General features: G+C 51.0%; 1 protein-coding gene across 3 annotated transcripts in view; it reads right to left on the bottom strand.

Moving 5' to 3' along the window:
- Window positions 1-14093, bottom strand: part of CPNE2 (copine 2) — a 39061-nt gene that overhangs the window by 8817 nt on the left and 16151 nt on the right. For all 3 annotated transcript variants that reach the window (XM_072346216.1, XM_072346217.1, XM_072346218.1), the window contains exons 5-12: window positions 12167-12238; window positions 8765-8848; window positions 7079-7168; window positions 6663-6761; window positions 4831-4917; window positions 4188-4247; window positions 2273-2406; window positions 1858-1912 (exon numbers count right to left, since the gene is read on the bottom strand). In XM_072346216.1, coding sequence (XP_072202317.1) covers window positions 1858-1912; window positions 2273-2406; window positions 4188-4247; window positions 4831-4917; window positions 6663-6761; window positions 7079-7168; window positions 8765-8848; window positions 12167-12238 — 681 coding nt within the window. The remainder of the gene's footprint in view (window positions 1-1857; window positions 1913-2272; window positions 2407-4187; window positions 4248-4830; window positions 4918-6662; window positions 6762-7078; window positions 7169-8764; window positions 8849-12166; window positions 12239-14093) is intronic.

Genomic DNA, 14093 nt, shown 5'->3' with positions numbered 1-14093 from the left:
ATGCCCACTAAGCCACGTCCAAGTGCAGGACCTTTCCCAACTGGGATCACCCCCTTCCAGCAGCCCCAAAGGGTGGGATGTCCACACGTGCAGCCTAGCTGTGCCCTTTGGATGGGGTGGTTGTGGGTAGAAGCTCCATCTTCTCCCACCAGGAATCGTAGATGTGCCCAAGCCCCAGCCCAGGAGATGGGGTAGTTGGTGGAGACTCAGTTTCAAGCATCACCCTCTGCAGGGCCACCTCATCCCCCAGCAACCAAAACCCATCTGCTTCCTACCGGGAAACCGCTCGAGGCTCTTTACAGAGCTGTTACATTGCAAGATGTTCTTTGACATTTCCAACGAGACTTTTGTGTGCAAAATATCTCACTCTGACTGGTTCTTTGAAAGCGTTTGGCGATGCCATGGCAACAGGAGCGCGATGAGAACAAAGCACAACATACACGACTGAGATCTCTAACCATCTTCCTCATTTTCTGCCTGGTCTGCCATGCACAACGGCCTTTGATCAGCGGGACCGAGCTTCACCTTCTGCCAGGGCACAGTGCACAGGTCATGCAGCTCCTCACCAGCCTGCCCAACACCGGCCTTGGGATTCAGCACTTGGGTTCTGAAGCCACTCATCCCTGCACGCCGTGCTCCTTCCAGCCCCGCTGCATTTTCCATTCCCATTTCTCTCCACAAACAATAAATCCCCTGGTGGCAGCTGGCAACCGTTATTCCTCGGAAGTTGCTCACTAAGATTTTCCCACAGAATCTGGGGAAGTGACAGACCTGAGACATTTGCTGGCCAAGGGGGATGAATCAGCTCCAGTGTGTGCAGGGAGGGATGGACTCCAGACAGTGGCAACCAGCAGCGACTCCCATGTGAACTGCAGGGATTCTGGCTGGAATGGTGGAACCATGAGAGCCCCTGCACTCTGCCCTGTGGTTGTGGTCAGCTGAGAGCTGTGAGGCCATGTAAAGGTGGAAGCTGGATGGGAAGTGTCACCTGCAGCTGGTGGTGGCTCCTGTGACAAGCAGCGCTGGACCAGTCCTGTAGGGCCCCCCCAGTTGTCCTTCACCCCTGGGAAGAAGCGGGATGCAGGAGCAGGGGATACCAAGCCGCAGGCTACAAGCAATCCCAAGAACTCCTGGAGTGTGTTGAGGATGATTTCCTGGGCCAGACATCAGACAAACTGACCAGAAGAGATGTATTTCTGCATCTGACCCAGTGCTTGCCAGTACAGAGGAGTTCATTAACGAGATAAAGACTGGAAGCACCCTGGGGATGTAGTAACCATCAAGGGCTAAACAAGATTATGTTGTGAAAATGCTGCAGGAAGGGAATGAGCTCCTTTCACAGGTCCAGCAGTGGCTTCAGGTGCAGGGAGCAATTCCTCAGCCCCACTTCCTGAAGCCTCCAGCCAGGAGCAGTGCTTGTCGTGAGAACACTGGCTCTAGCAGGCTTCCTGTGCTGCTGTGGGCCACTGATGCTCCAGCACAGCCTAGCAAGGACCATGGTGGCTTCAACCCCCTGTACACCCAATTCCCTGCCCTAATATGCTGCCACAACCTACAGGCACTGCTCACTCAGCATCATCTGGAGGCTGCCCAGCTTCCATCCTCCAGACAGATCTCACTGCAACCTAATACACTCATCCATGGCCCCAAAACTGCTCCTGCCTCCCACCAGCAAAATTAATCAGCAACACTGGCATCAGTGCCAGGGAGCCTTAGGGCCAGCCTGGATGCCTGCACTCCATCCCCACCTCACATCACCCTACAAACCTGAGCATGCCCCATGCCCCAGCTCTGCTCCTGCCCAGAAGCTCTCAGGACAGAAGTGTTTCAAGCACACAGATCACTGCTACACGTTACCTTCCAGTCTGGCGGGAGCTGGGCACCAAATCCCAGAGCAGGAAACATTTTGTCTCTGCAAGGGAAGAAAACATACAAGTGTATTTCCACGCACACAAGGGATGCTTGCATGCTCTTCTGCACACCAACCGTCTCCCCATCCCACCAGCTCCAGGAAAGCTGCTCCCTGTCTGCATGAGCACCATCACATTGCACAGTGGTGATGGGGAAAGAGAAACTCATTGCAGTGCCCCTGTCTCAATGTACACCACAATTTTCTTCCAAGGAGTTTTCCAAAAGCAAGGCGTCATTTCCCCCAGCTCCACAGGTGGAAAATCAAGCCACAGAAAGGGGTGACATGCATCCCAGCAGCTTGTTGGGAAGCCAGGGGAATGCCTATAAAAGCAAGGGAGAGGCAGAACGGCACAGCACTTACGAGTCATAGTCCTGGATGATCTGCCCGACAGCCCAGATTGCCGACAGGTATTCGTTTGTTCCCATGGGGTTGATGTAGTGCAAAGAGGATGGGTCCCGTGGGTTCCCATTGGAGGCAGTGAAGTCGATCCCGACCTGAGGGAAGCACAGACTGCCCTCTGTTAGCAGTCACCACTACAAACCTGTCCTCCCATTCTCCACTGAGGATGGACCACGGTGAGGCCCAGGCACAGCCCTATCCCAAACCAAACCAAACAAGGTTCAACAAAGTAATTCACTACAATACCCCCCATTTTTTACCCACCAAGAATCACAGACATGGCACCCCAAAGAAGCAAGCCTCCACCACCACGTGCTGGAAGTCTGGCTGCCCATCTGCCAGGCACCAAGGAGCCCCATGGACACCAAACCAGGCAGGACTGCCTGGGCTTTTGTTGGGTTCAAGGTCATTTCTGTCCCAAGAGACACAGCCCTGAGCTGAGCTTTCCCTGCAGCTGCCCTACACGGTGCTTCCCTTGGGTCCACTGCAGGCTGAGTTCCTGCTTTGTCAGCAAGGCACTCATGCTTCTCCCTCCTCCATGCTATTTAAAGACGTTTGTAGGAATGCAAATCTGAGATCTCGGATCCAGTTAAATGTGGTCAGATGTGGCGAGGCGATGAGCCACCAGATTTGAAATGACTGGGAGGGAAGAGCGAGGAAGAGACAAGCAGACGGCATGCCTGCAATCGCCTTGTTTGTAGAGCAAATAGAAAAAACCCAAAATAACTTTGGTGCCTAAATTGAGCTCAGGGGATTTGCAGGGGATTTTGCTCTGTATCTGTAATGAGAGAGGAAAAACTCGGCTCCTGGGCTGGGTCAAAGCCAGGGGTGGGGATGACAAGACATCTCCTGCAGCATGGGGAAGCTGAGGATGGGAAGGGTCCCAGGGGCCATTGCCCTCCCTAGGATCATCCTTGCAGGAGGGCAGCAGAGGATCATGTGAGAAGCCCGGTAAAACCTGGCCTCTTCAGCATGAAAGCGATGGTCTTATGGCTCACTGTTACAATGAAACAGGAGTAGCCAAGCCACACTCGATCAGAACACAACAAGGAAACTGAGGCACCATGCAAAACACACCAAGAGCCACACAGGAGAGCAGAAACTGAACCAAGTGCCTTGGAAGGGGAAAATCCCAGCACTCCCCACTAGATCTCAAAGCAACGAGTGAGGTTTCAGCATTCCAACCAATTCACACAAAAGCTCTGTCCTACCAATCAACTTGATGGGTTTTCCCTTCCCATTCACTCCCCAGCACCAAGACCTTCATGCACAGCAGAATGGCACATAAAGAGCTCTTGCACTTGTTCCTGTTTCTATGGTAACTCTTCCTCCTCCTCTCCCCCCCATGTTTTGAGACAAGACAACAAAATAAAAACTGAGATGACTGTGTGTGCCCAGAGCTCGCTGGGTGCCGCAGCACAAAAGTTTTCAGAAATTAGAAAGCTAATGGGGGGGAAAAAACAACACTTCTGTTTTGTGGTGGGTTCACTCAAGGCTGTAACATCCCCCTGTAATTCCTCTTGACAAACCACTGGCGTTCCAGCTCAAGTCAGGGTGGAAATGCAAATAAAAATGCAGGAACAAAATGCATCGTTAACAGCCCAGAGCCTCTGAGCTGGGTTCAAAACACCCAGGCCTCGCTCAGCAATCTGGATGCCAGTTAACACAGTGATGGGGAGAGATTTTGATACAAAGGGACTCCATGGGACTCAGCAAAATGGAGCAGCTCCTCATTGCTGTGAAATTCCACCCTGTTAAGCCAGCAGGACTTGGCTCAGCCGGCCCAAGGGCAGCCTCCTGCAGCATCTCCCTTCAGCAACTTTGATCATGACATGTTTATTACCACTACTGGACAAACAGCAGCCAAAGTCCTTACAGTGAACATCAGCTGGCAGCCTCCCAGGATGTAGTCCAGGAACGAGAAATCTCTGGTTATCTGAAACAAAATAGGAAATGAAGCGTATCAGCAATCTTCACTATTGCAGGAAAAGAAAACTCCACTGAAATCACTCAGGCCTCCCATCACTTTGTTTTTGAACCTTCAGGGAGCTCTATCCATGCACCAAAGCATGTGGGAAGGACTATGGGAGGTGGGGGACTGTCCCCGGGGGGTTCAAGAACTGTGGATAGGTGGCACTGAGGGACATGGTCAGTGGGCATGGTGGGGGTGGAGTTGGACTTGGTTATCTTAGTGATCTTTTCCAACCATAATGATTCTTTGACCACCGGGGTCTTCCACAGCAGCATTTTGGTACTTTCTAAGCTACGTGTGGTGTGGCCAACCACACTGATCCATGCAAATAGCACCAGCCCTGGCACAACAGAGAGCAAAGGGCTGCAAATCCTATTCCAGATGGAGAAGAACCCAAATAAAAGGAAAATTGCCTTCAGTCATGCCCCACTGTATGTGCACTCAGAAACCCAAGAGCACTGGAGACAAAAGGGATGGGAAGCTCAGTGAAGTATGAAGTCCCAAATCTACCAAAGAGTAGAATGAAACATCCCAGCGTTGTACACACCTTGCAGGACTTGACGATGATGATCCCAGAGTTCTTGTAATTCTTTTTCTTCTTCTGCTTTTTGGGGTTAATGCACTCTAGTTCCAGCTGCAAGAGAGAAGCTGTTACTCAAAGCTAACTGCAAAACAGAGCTGCTGCTGTGTTCTCCCCACTGCTGGAATAGCAAGGACGAGCTCACTGATAGTCAGGGCAGGCCACAGCTGTTCCTCTAAAGCTCTGAGGAAATAAATGCCTTTTCAATATTCAGAAAATAATGGCTGCAATATTGCTTTTCTTTTTGTTTTCTAATCTAAAGCCATTTGAAGAAAAGCTTTTGTCAAAGAACAAAGTCTAAATGTGGGCTCTGGACTCATCGTTCCTGCAGTCTCTGGATGCTGAACAACTCCCTCCAGCTCAGACCCCCAGATCAGGTGCATCTGGGATTGATCTGAGATCAGGTGCATCTGGGATTGGCCTGAGATCAGCTGGGCACACCTGGGCTGAAAGAGTCAGCTCCGACAAGTGGGTGCCCAAATCCTACACACAGTGCCCCTATTTTGCCTTCAAGCAGCTCTGACAGGACCACCATGGCCAGGGAGTGCAGAGGTATTGCTGAGCAGCTTCCAACCAGCCAGCAAAAGCAGACGGAGCTGCTTGCAAACAGGCTTAAAACTGCAGCTGTGGCAGCATGTACAAAAAAAAATAAAACGCATATTTGGCTGAGTATTTCAGCTATCCTGTGTTCCAGCATAGGTCAAATACCAGCATGCCCAAGAAAAAAGCAAAAACAAAAATAAATATCCTCTAGGGCAAAAATCAAGCAACTGAATTATGCCAACGGGCCCAAAGTGGGAGCAGCTCCAGCTGATAGGGAATGTGGCCAGGCCCTGGGGTTTCAGCAGAGCAGGAGACCTTAGCCTGGAGAGTGTTTATGGGAGAAACCAAGCAAGCACTGCTTTTCCCCTTTGGATCTCAGAGGTGAGAATTCATGGCTAATTCCTTGTGGTAAGCATAGGAAATTTTGCTGCTGGTTTACTGCTGGCCACCTGACCCCAAAACCACATTGGTGCCAGAGGTCCTCATCAACCAATGGGCTGGAGGCCATGCAAACAGCAAAGCCTTGAGGCAAGAGATGTGATGTTACTGCAGCAGAGGGGACTCAAGTTCTCATCTTCTTGTTCCCATCTGCAAACGTGCGGTGCCTGCTCTGCGGCAAGAGCATCTCTGCTTCTGTTTCTGTATTTACCCACATCAATGTGGCCAGATGAAAGGAAGAGACAGGTCACGAGGAGCTGCCTCGGGGAGAAGGGATGCTGGCGTGTGGTACCCAGCGCTGAGACTGCTTGCTTCAGAGCCAGAGCCCCTGGCAGCTGGGGCGCAGATGTGCGGGCCACAGAGAGTGCCCGACCCTTCTGGGTGCAGTCCTCATCTCTGCCCAGATGCTGCTCCCCGAGGCACTGGGGCTTACATAAGCAGGGCAGCAGCCAAGCCACACGAGGGGAGGAAGCAAAGGGATGTCCCCAACTGCACCCAAGTCATGTGCTCTGGCATGTCATGCACAGCAGCACGGGCATGCAGGGAACGCCCCCTCCATTGCCCCCCCAGACAACAAGGCATCTTCAATTGCTGCTTCAGACAAACCTCAGGTTTTCAGACAAGATTGCCTTCACACTCTCTAACTCAGACATCTATTTCAGCTAGAGCAGTGTCCTGAGTCATTTGTGGTGCAGATGGAAGGAAAAAGCAGCTCTTCCTCATCTCAGAGCCTTCCCAGCACAGGCTGAAGCCCCAAGAAGCAACATGGCCACCACTGCCCTTGTCCCATTCTGCCCAGAAAACATGGCAGCACTTACTGGAAAGGCATCTTGGGCTTCACACATCCTGGCCACTGAGGTCTGAAACTCCCCAATGAAGTCGTGTCCCCCGTCACTGTCGTAGTCGTAACACATGACCTAGAATCACATAACATCCCAAGTTGGAAGGGACCCACAAGGATCACTGAGCCCAACCCCTGGCTCCACACAGCACCACCCAAACTCTATGTCTGAGAGCAGTGGTGCCCCAACACTCCCTGAGCTCTGGCAGCTCAAGGCGATGCCTGCTGCCCTGGGGAGCTGTTCTGTGCCTGCCATTCTCTGACAGCTCCATGCTGTTCCCTCAGGCCCCACCACCGTCACCAGAGAGTGGAGATCCACTTCTCTGCAAGGGAGCTGAAGGCTGCCACATGGCCTCCCCTCATCCCCAGAGGAAGCCAAGAGGCTGTCGTTACCTTAATCAGCTTCTCCACATCTCCATCACACAGTGACACTAAAGGCACAGTGAAGGGCTTCCAGACGGGGTCCAGCGTGTACTTGATCACCTGTAGGGTGGGAACAGAAGGATGTGGTTACAAAAGGTGAAACAGGACACAGGCACGAAGCAGGGGATGTTTCCTCCTATATAAATCTGTCCTCCACATCTATCGCTTACAGCCCCACTACTTCCACCTAAATGGAGTGGTGGGACACCACAACCATCACAGAGAGCTGAGCAGCCCTCGATATATCCAGATCTTGCCTTATCTGTGTGACAGCTGCTGCACGAGCTGGAGAAATGCAATTGATGTTTTTGACATGCATGGAGAGAATGCAAGCTGTATGTGTTGCAGACCTTGGAGGTGCTTGCAGGGCACATGAAGATGCTTTCACAAAGGTGCCCTGCTCAAAGAGAGAGACTGATGTGAATCTCAGTCTGGGACACAAAGCTCAGAGGTGTCAAGCAGCTCAGGCACAGTCTTTGCAGGACAGCATTCTTCATGAAGCACCAGCAGCAGCAAGCCTGATGAAGCAGACACCTGAGGAGGTGCAAACACCAGTGCTATAATGGGATGTCCCCTACAGCCCCTGCCTTTGTACAGGCCGCACCTTGGACTTCACCCCCTTGCCCCAAGGGGCTGTACCCGCTGCAGGTATCACAGGAGCAGACTGGCTCAAAGGTTTAAAGGAAAAGGGAAAGAAAAACATATGAAAAGTCAGCAAGGGGTGACCACTGAGCAACGCCACTCTGTGGCGAGGCAAACACAGGGATCCCTGGAGCAGAGGACACATTGCACAGGACCCTAGAGCTTTGCAGCCAGAGCTACAGGAGGTGCGGGGAATGCATGGAGCAGAGCCAACCCTACGCCAGTCTTCTCTCTGGTGTTTGTTTGCACTGCAGAAGGAACCCACAGCCTCAGCACACAAGACACACAGGAAGTTTTGCCTCTCCTCTCTCCAAAGCCATTGGCTCCGTCTGCTGAGACCAGGAGCAGCCCAGCCAGACGAGGAACATGTCTGTCCCTGTGGCTGCAGAACAGAGCTGACAAATAACCATGTGGGGCTCGCAACGGGCTTGTATGTTACAGACTGACAGACTGGGAAAAACCCTGACACTGTGAGCACAGTTTAGCAGAGAATTTGTAAACACCTCCCCCAGGAGGCTGGGAGAGCAGGGAGCCCACGCAGGGAGGCACACGTGTGGAGTGGAGCCCATATGCTGCCAGCCGTCAGGTCCCACGGGTGGGCGGTGTGAGGATCCTGCTCCTTCACTGCACGCAGCCAGTTGGGCTCAGCTCCTCCTAAATAACAGGCTGCAAGGAGAGCACTAACTCTTCCCTGCAGCCACCTCTCTCCTGACACAACAAATGCCAGCCCCGGGCTAACACCTGATTGCACTCATGCACCTGAAGCTACAGGAATGGAGAACTTACTTTCTTTGTATCTGATCTCAAAACACGAAGCTGCTTGTCTTGCACAAGGGCAGTACCTTAGGGAGGCTGCTGCAACACTTTCTCCCCTGCCTCACCGCTTAAATGAAAACCCAGCAAGACCCTCAGCCACCTCCCAGGATCCCACCCCCCTTTATCAGGGATTTTTGAGACAATGTCATTACATTTAAAAGAAGCTGAGCTAAGGATCATGGTATTGCAGTAGCTCACCTCTGTTCTGTGGACCAGCATCCATTTCCCATCATCACCGGGTTTATAGAACTCCAAGAAGGGGTCTGACTTTCCAAACAGGTCCTGGGGAAGAATAATAGCACACAGCTTATACAAGGTCTTGCAAGCTGCTCAAGCAGCCACTGGTCCAAGACACTCCTTCCCCCTTTTCTTCCTGTATATCAGTGCATGAATGGTCCATGGGGAAGCTGATTCCCATGGTGTCTGCGTGGGTCCTGCAGGTCCTAACAGTGTCACGGCCTTCCTGCACCCAGGCACGTGCCTGTGGGACTTTGCTCGTGGATCCCACCCCCCTGCACACTCTCTGGACACCAACGCCACGACAAACAGCCCCAGCTGGGAGGCAGCTGTGTTTGGGTTAGAAAAACAACCAGAGCTTCAAAGCACAAACAGAATTATGAACTGTAGGAGAGTCTGGGGGGGGAGGAAAAACCCTCCTACGCACAGCAGGAAAGCATGAAGAGAGCAAATCTTGAAGGAGCAAGCTGCATGGGTGTTGACAGAGATCACACAACACCCCCCAAGACACACAGACTTCAGCCAGCATGTGTTTGCTTTCCTTAGATATCCCCCGATAAAAGGACACTGCTGTATGGCAAACACAGCACACATCCCTGCTGGGCATCTGCACGGGGTGACTGAGGTCTTGAGCAGCATGGGAGGGCTGATGAGAGAAAGAGATCATTGCTCCCATTCAGAAAAACTGTGATAAAAAAACAACCCAACCCAAAACACTCCAAATGATTTCCTGTTTCCTGAGAACTCCAGAGGGAGGTGGCTGCCTGAATCCTCAAACGGTTGGAGGATCCTTCTGGTTTCCAGGGGACACAGTAGGGATGCTCAGGGTTCCCAGTCCAGGAAGCAGTAGCTGGGATGGTGGCAGGCTCCAGCAGAAAACCCTTTAGTGCTTCCATTCAAACCCTGTATCCAGGGCCAGTTGGAGACATAAATCACTGCAAGGTATTTCGGCTTGGAGAAACTGGAACCTGCTCTAGTCAAAAGTCAGTCACCTCTGATGACCGCTTTCGTTTTATTTTACGTAATTTGCCACAAGTCAATTGCCACAATGAAGAACAGTCCACTAAAGCTTGCAGGGAGACTCTCCGATGCTGTTTTTCTCCTGTGTTTTCTCATGTTTGCAGAGGAACAGGATAAGCCATTCTTCCTCTGCAAGAGACTTGGTCGCAGTACTGTGCCTGCTTACACAGAGCCTGGCCTCAGTGCACCAAAGCTTTGCTGTTGAATTAGAGAACCAGCAGTGCACAGCCAGCCCCATGGACCCTGGCCCAGCCTAGTCTGGCTTAACCTGCAACCCAAAGTGGTTTCACTGCCACTGATCCCACAGGAAGTGACAGAGGTGTGGGCTCAGGTGACAACAAAGAGCAGGGCAGGATCCCAAGCAAAGCACCAAGAGCAGCAGCTCTGTGAGCCTGCTCAGCCCTGTTCCATTCAAAGCAGGATGGGAGATGCTTCCAAGCCACAGGATTGCGCACCACTATTCTAAAAGGTAAAATCACACCAGCTCACCTATGCAAGCCTGGCAGGAGGTGGAAACTGAGCTGCTGGGACTGGGTTCTCTGGGGCTGAGCCTTCTCTTCTGCAAGATTCTTCCTTTTCTAATAACTCTACCAAGAGCTGACCTGACATAAGGTACAAAAGCCTCAGGCTGGTTCTGCTTCTGACATTCCCCCACTGCAAAGCCTTGCTGTTTGAAACTATGCAGTGTGTAGACAACTCACTGGGGAGGAGAACCTGCCTTTGGTCTGAGAGAGGCCCCAGTGTTGAGTGGACACCCCTAAGTGCCAGCAGGACTCTGAGCACTGCTATGGTGTTCTGTCTTAAGGGAATCAGCAAGGAAACCCCACCGGCTCTTGGTAATTGCAGAAGCATGGCTGGGAACTTTATGCTGACATCTACTGATAAACCGGAAGGAAACCCAGACAGACTATTCACAATCCTCAGCCCAGCACAACTATGTCTACATCACAAACTGTCCACCTATAGCATTGCAGGCAGGTGCTGATTACTGTATTTTGACTGTGGGTCTGAAGGATAGTAGACTTGTTGAAGGAGTATCACCAGATTTCAGCTTGACATAACCTAAGAGAAGGATCTGGTTGAAAATCAGATTAGAAAGGAAACTCCTGTCCCTGGAGCAAGTGATTACAACAATTAAGTTGTCAATATAACAACTGCATATATGCCTGAGGTACCAGCATCACAGTGAGGCTAGGTGAGGAACCAGATCCTTGGCTCTAGACTTCACAACAGCCATGGCTACAAAGGGACCCTGAAGCATGAAGGAACCGTTATCTAGGATGAAATGTCATCCCTTGCCTTGCCAGAGGGCAGAAGCTTTTCCACAGGAAGAAAAATGCTGTATCAGAGATTTCTTCACTGACATGCATGGGGCTGACTCAGCCACATCTCAGAAGAAGTCACCAGCTCAAAGATGTTTTCCAGATCATCCAGGAAATTAAATTACTTGGCGACTCCCCAGTAGGAGCATCCAGCTCCTTGCACTGTGGAGTAGTAGACAGGATAAGTGGCAGGTAAACAAGGTAAACAGCCATTCCCAACAGCTGGGAAAAGCACTTGGATAAACCATCTGGCTTGGACAACGGGACTGAACAGAGCAAGTTTGCCTGGCTGCATGCTTTACTGTGATTTGAAAACCAAGGGGCATCCTACCAACAATGCAAGCTCCGGAGACACTAGGAAGGGAAAAAAAAACAGAACACATCGATTGCTTAGCAACAGAACTGGTTTAAGAGGAATCATTCTGGTTGTCTGGTAAATAAGGTCAGATCACTTTGTTCAGAAAGGCTTACAGTGATACTGCATGTCATACCCAAAGCAAAAACTGGCATTATCTATATCCATGAGGTTGGTGCTTCTTCCTCTGGAAAGATGGGCCCTTCTGTTTGATATATAAACAAACTCTCATTCAGTTTCAAGGAGGGCTAGAGGCAAAAAGCCAGGAGCACTCAGCACTTCCGAAATACTGAATTGAGGGGTATCAAAACTGTCAGCCCAGTCAGGAGACATTTCCAGACGGCAGCCACTATAGTAACAAATCTGGCTCAGAATATTGTTTTTAAGACATGATAGTACACAGGTCCTGCATCAAACAGAATCCTTCCTTCTAAAAGTGCATTACGAAGAATTCCACATCCTGACAGCACGGAAGCTGAGGCACAGGCTTACCCAGCAGGGAGTGACACAGCCAGGACCTGACTCCAGACCTCCAAGCCTCCTGCTTTCTACATAGAGACAGCTTTATGACGCTACTGTACTCACAAGCAGAGATCTCCTTAGATCCCCCAGCCTACAAGAGACAGAAGTTTAACATTTACATCCTCCTGACACATCCCAACTCACCTTTTTATCCAGTTTCCTGCCAGCCATACTCAGAGTAATCACCCTGTTGTCCGACAGCTCTTGAGCAGCTATCTGAAAGACAAGGGGAAGCTGTGTTCATATTTCACATGAAAAGTCAGTGAACACTGAACTAAGGAGGACAATCCTGCAACGTGAGGACGCACATCTTGGAGCTGTGTGACTCCTACAAAAGTAATTCTCAAGTTTCTCAAGACCTAACGTACACAATATCCCACTACTGGAGAGTTAAACTGATTTGGCCCAGAGTCACACAGCTGCCAGCAAAACAACCACCAGAGCCAGACTCATGCAGCCAGTTCTGTGCATGGGCACGTCCAGGTGTCCCTGTTGTGGTATGAGATGTGGTGACACTGCCAAGGACCAAGCCAAGAACAAGCAGGAGCTACAGAAAACATTGTCACCACAGTGTGCTACCTCGTCATCCACATCCCAGCATCACCTCTGCCCAGAGTGGGGCCATGTTCACCCACCATCACCCATCAAGATGGCCCAAGGACAAAGACCACTTCAGCTCCTGATGGCTGTAGCAGGCACAAATGCAGCCCACATTACTTCAGTTCCAAAGATTTTTCTCACACACCCTCCAAAATGGCTTCGACTGCCAAAGACCAGTGGGCTGGTTTTGTCTGGAACACAGTCTAATGAGTCTCCTGGTATTTTAAGAAAGCAAATGTTTATTACAAGAAAAAAAAAAACCCACAACCCCCACCCCCCAGTTTATTCACTTCTGTTAGTAGTTGCTTTCTGAATCACTCGCGTTTCTTCTCCAGGCTGTGTCCTACCCAAGCATCTGCTCCTCACCTCCTGTCTCCTGTTCTTCCCTTTCCCCTCACCGACAAACTGCCTTTTCCTGGACAGCAGGGGCTTGGGTTGTCCTTCACTGGACAGGCAGACTAATTACTGGGCCTTTCTACAGCTCAGTGAAAGCAAGGGGACAATTTCCTCCACAATGAGCAACCAAGGGGTTCTTCACGCTGACGGATGCAGGGGAGCATGCAGAGATGGCCAGGCAGTCACAGCCTTTGAATCTGCTCAGGCACAGCCTCTCCCTTAAGGAAACCTCTCCTCGCAGGGCTCTCTACCCTGCCTACCCCAAAGGTTTGGATTTATTTAAGGACATTGCCTTCAAAGAAGTGGATTGCTTCCTATGCGCTGTAACAAAACCACAGCCCTTGGTGGATACGCACAGTGGTCAGTCAGTGATATGAGGAACAGGAGCTGCAGGGAAACAGATTTCCTTTGCAGACCACAGCAGACCCAACCTGGAGTCCCTGCGACTTTGGGCTCTTCAGAGGCCAAGGTAGAGCTGGGCCATACATACAAACCATGGTGACATCTCCCTGTGGAAACTAATATCCCCAGTGCTTTGTAAAGACCTCAAGATTCATTCCTACAGTGATGTGCTTTGGGATTTTCCACATCTTTCAAACCTCAGGACTCTCACTCCATCCCAGTCCTCCAGCCAAGGCACTTCTGTTGCACTCAGCCCAACGACATTTGTGTGTTGCTGTTAAGAAAATGGAGACCTGGATAAAGCTGAAGGGACCACGGGTGAGGAAGGCAGAGCGTGGGTGAGGATAGCAGGGTTTGGCTCCCAACCCTACATTCTGTGAGCACAAAGAAGACTATCTCAGTTGGTGCTGGCAGCATTAACCCCAGGGCACAGCAATGTGTCAGGCTTGGAGGACCCAACGCTGCCAGCACACAAAGCAAAGAAGCAGACATTCCAGCCCCCTTGGTTCTAATGATGCATTAGGGACAGATCAGAAGCTTCCTCCTCTAAAGCTGGAAACCTTTGAACTTGACTGGAAACTTTTCAACTGCTCCAGTTCTTCCTGCTCCAGTGGCAGGTATGGGGCAGCAAAAGCCCACTCCTGGGGAAGGCACATGGCATCAGGTGCCACTG

The sequence above is a fragment of the Excalfactoria chinensis genome, chromosome 11 (assembly GCF_039878825.1).
Source record: "Excalfactoria chinensis isolate bCotChi1 chromosome 11, bCotChi1.hap2, whole genome shotgun sequence".
Classification (NCBI taxonomy): domain Eukaryota; kingdom Metazoa; phylum Chordata; class Aves; order Galliformes; family Phasianidae; genus Excalfactoria; species Excalfactoria chinensis.
This window is presented reverse-complemented; position numbering and strand designations above follow the sequence as displayed.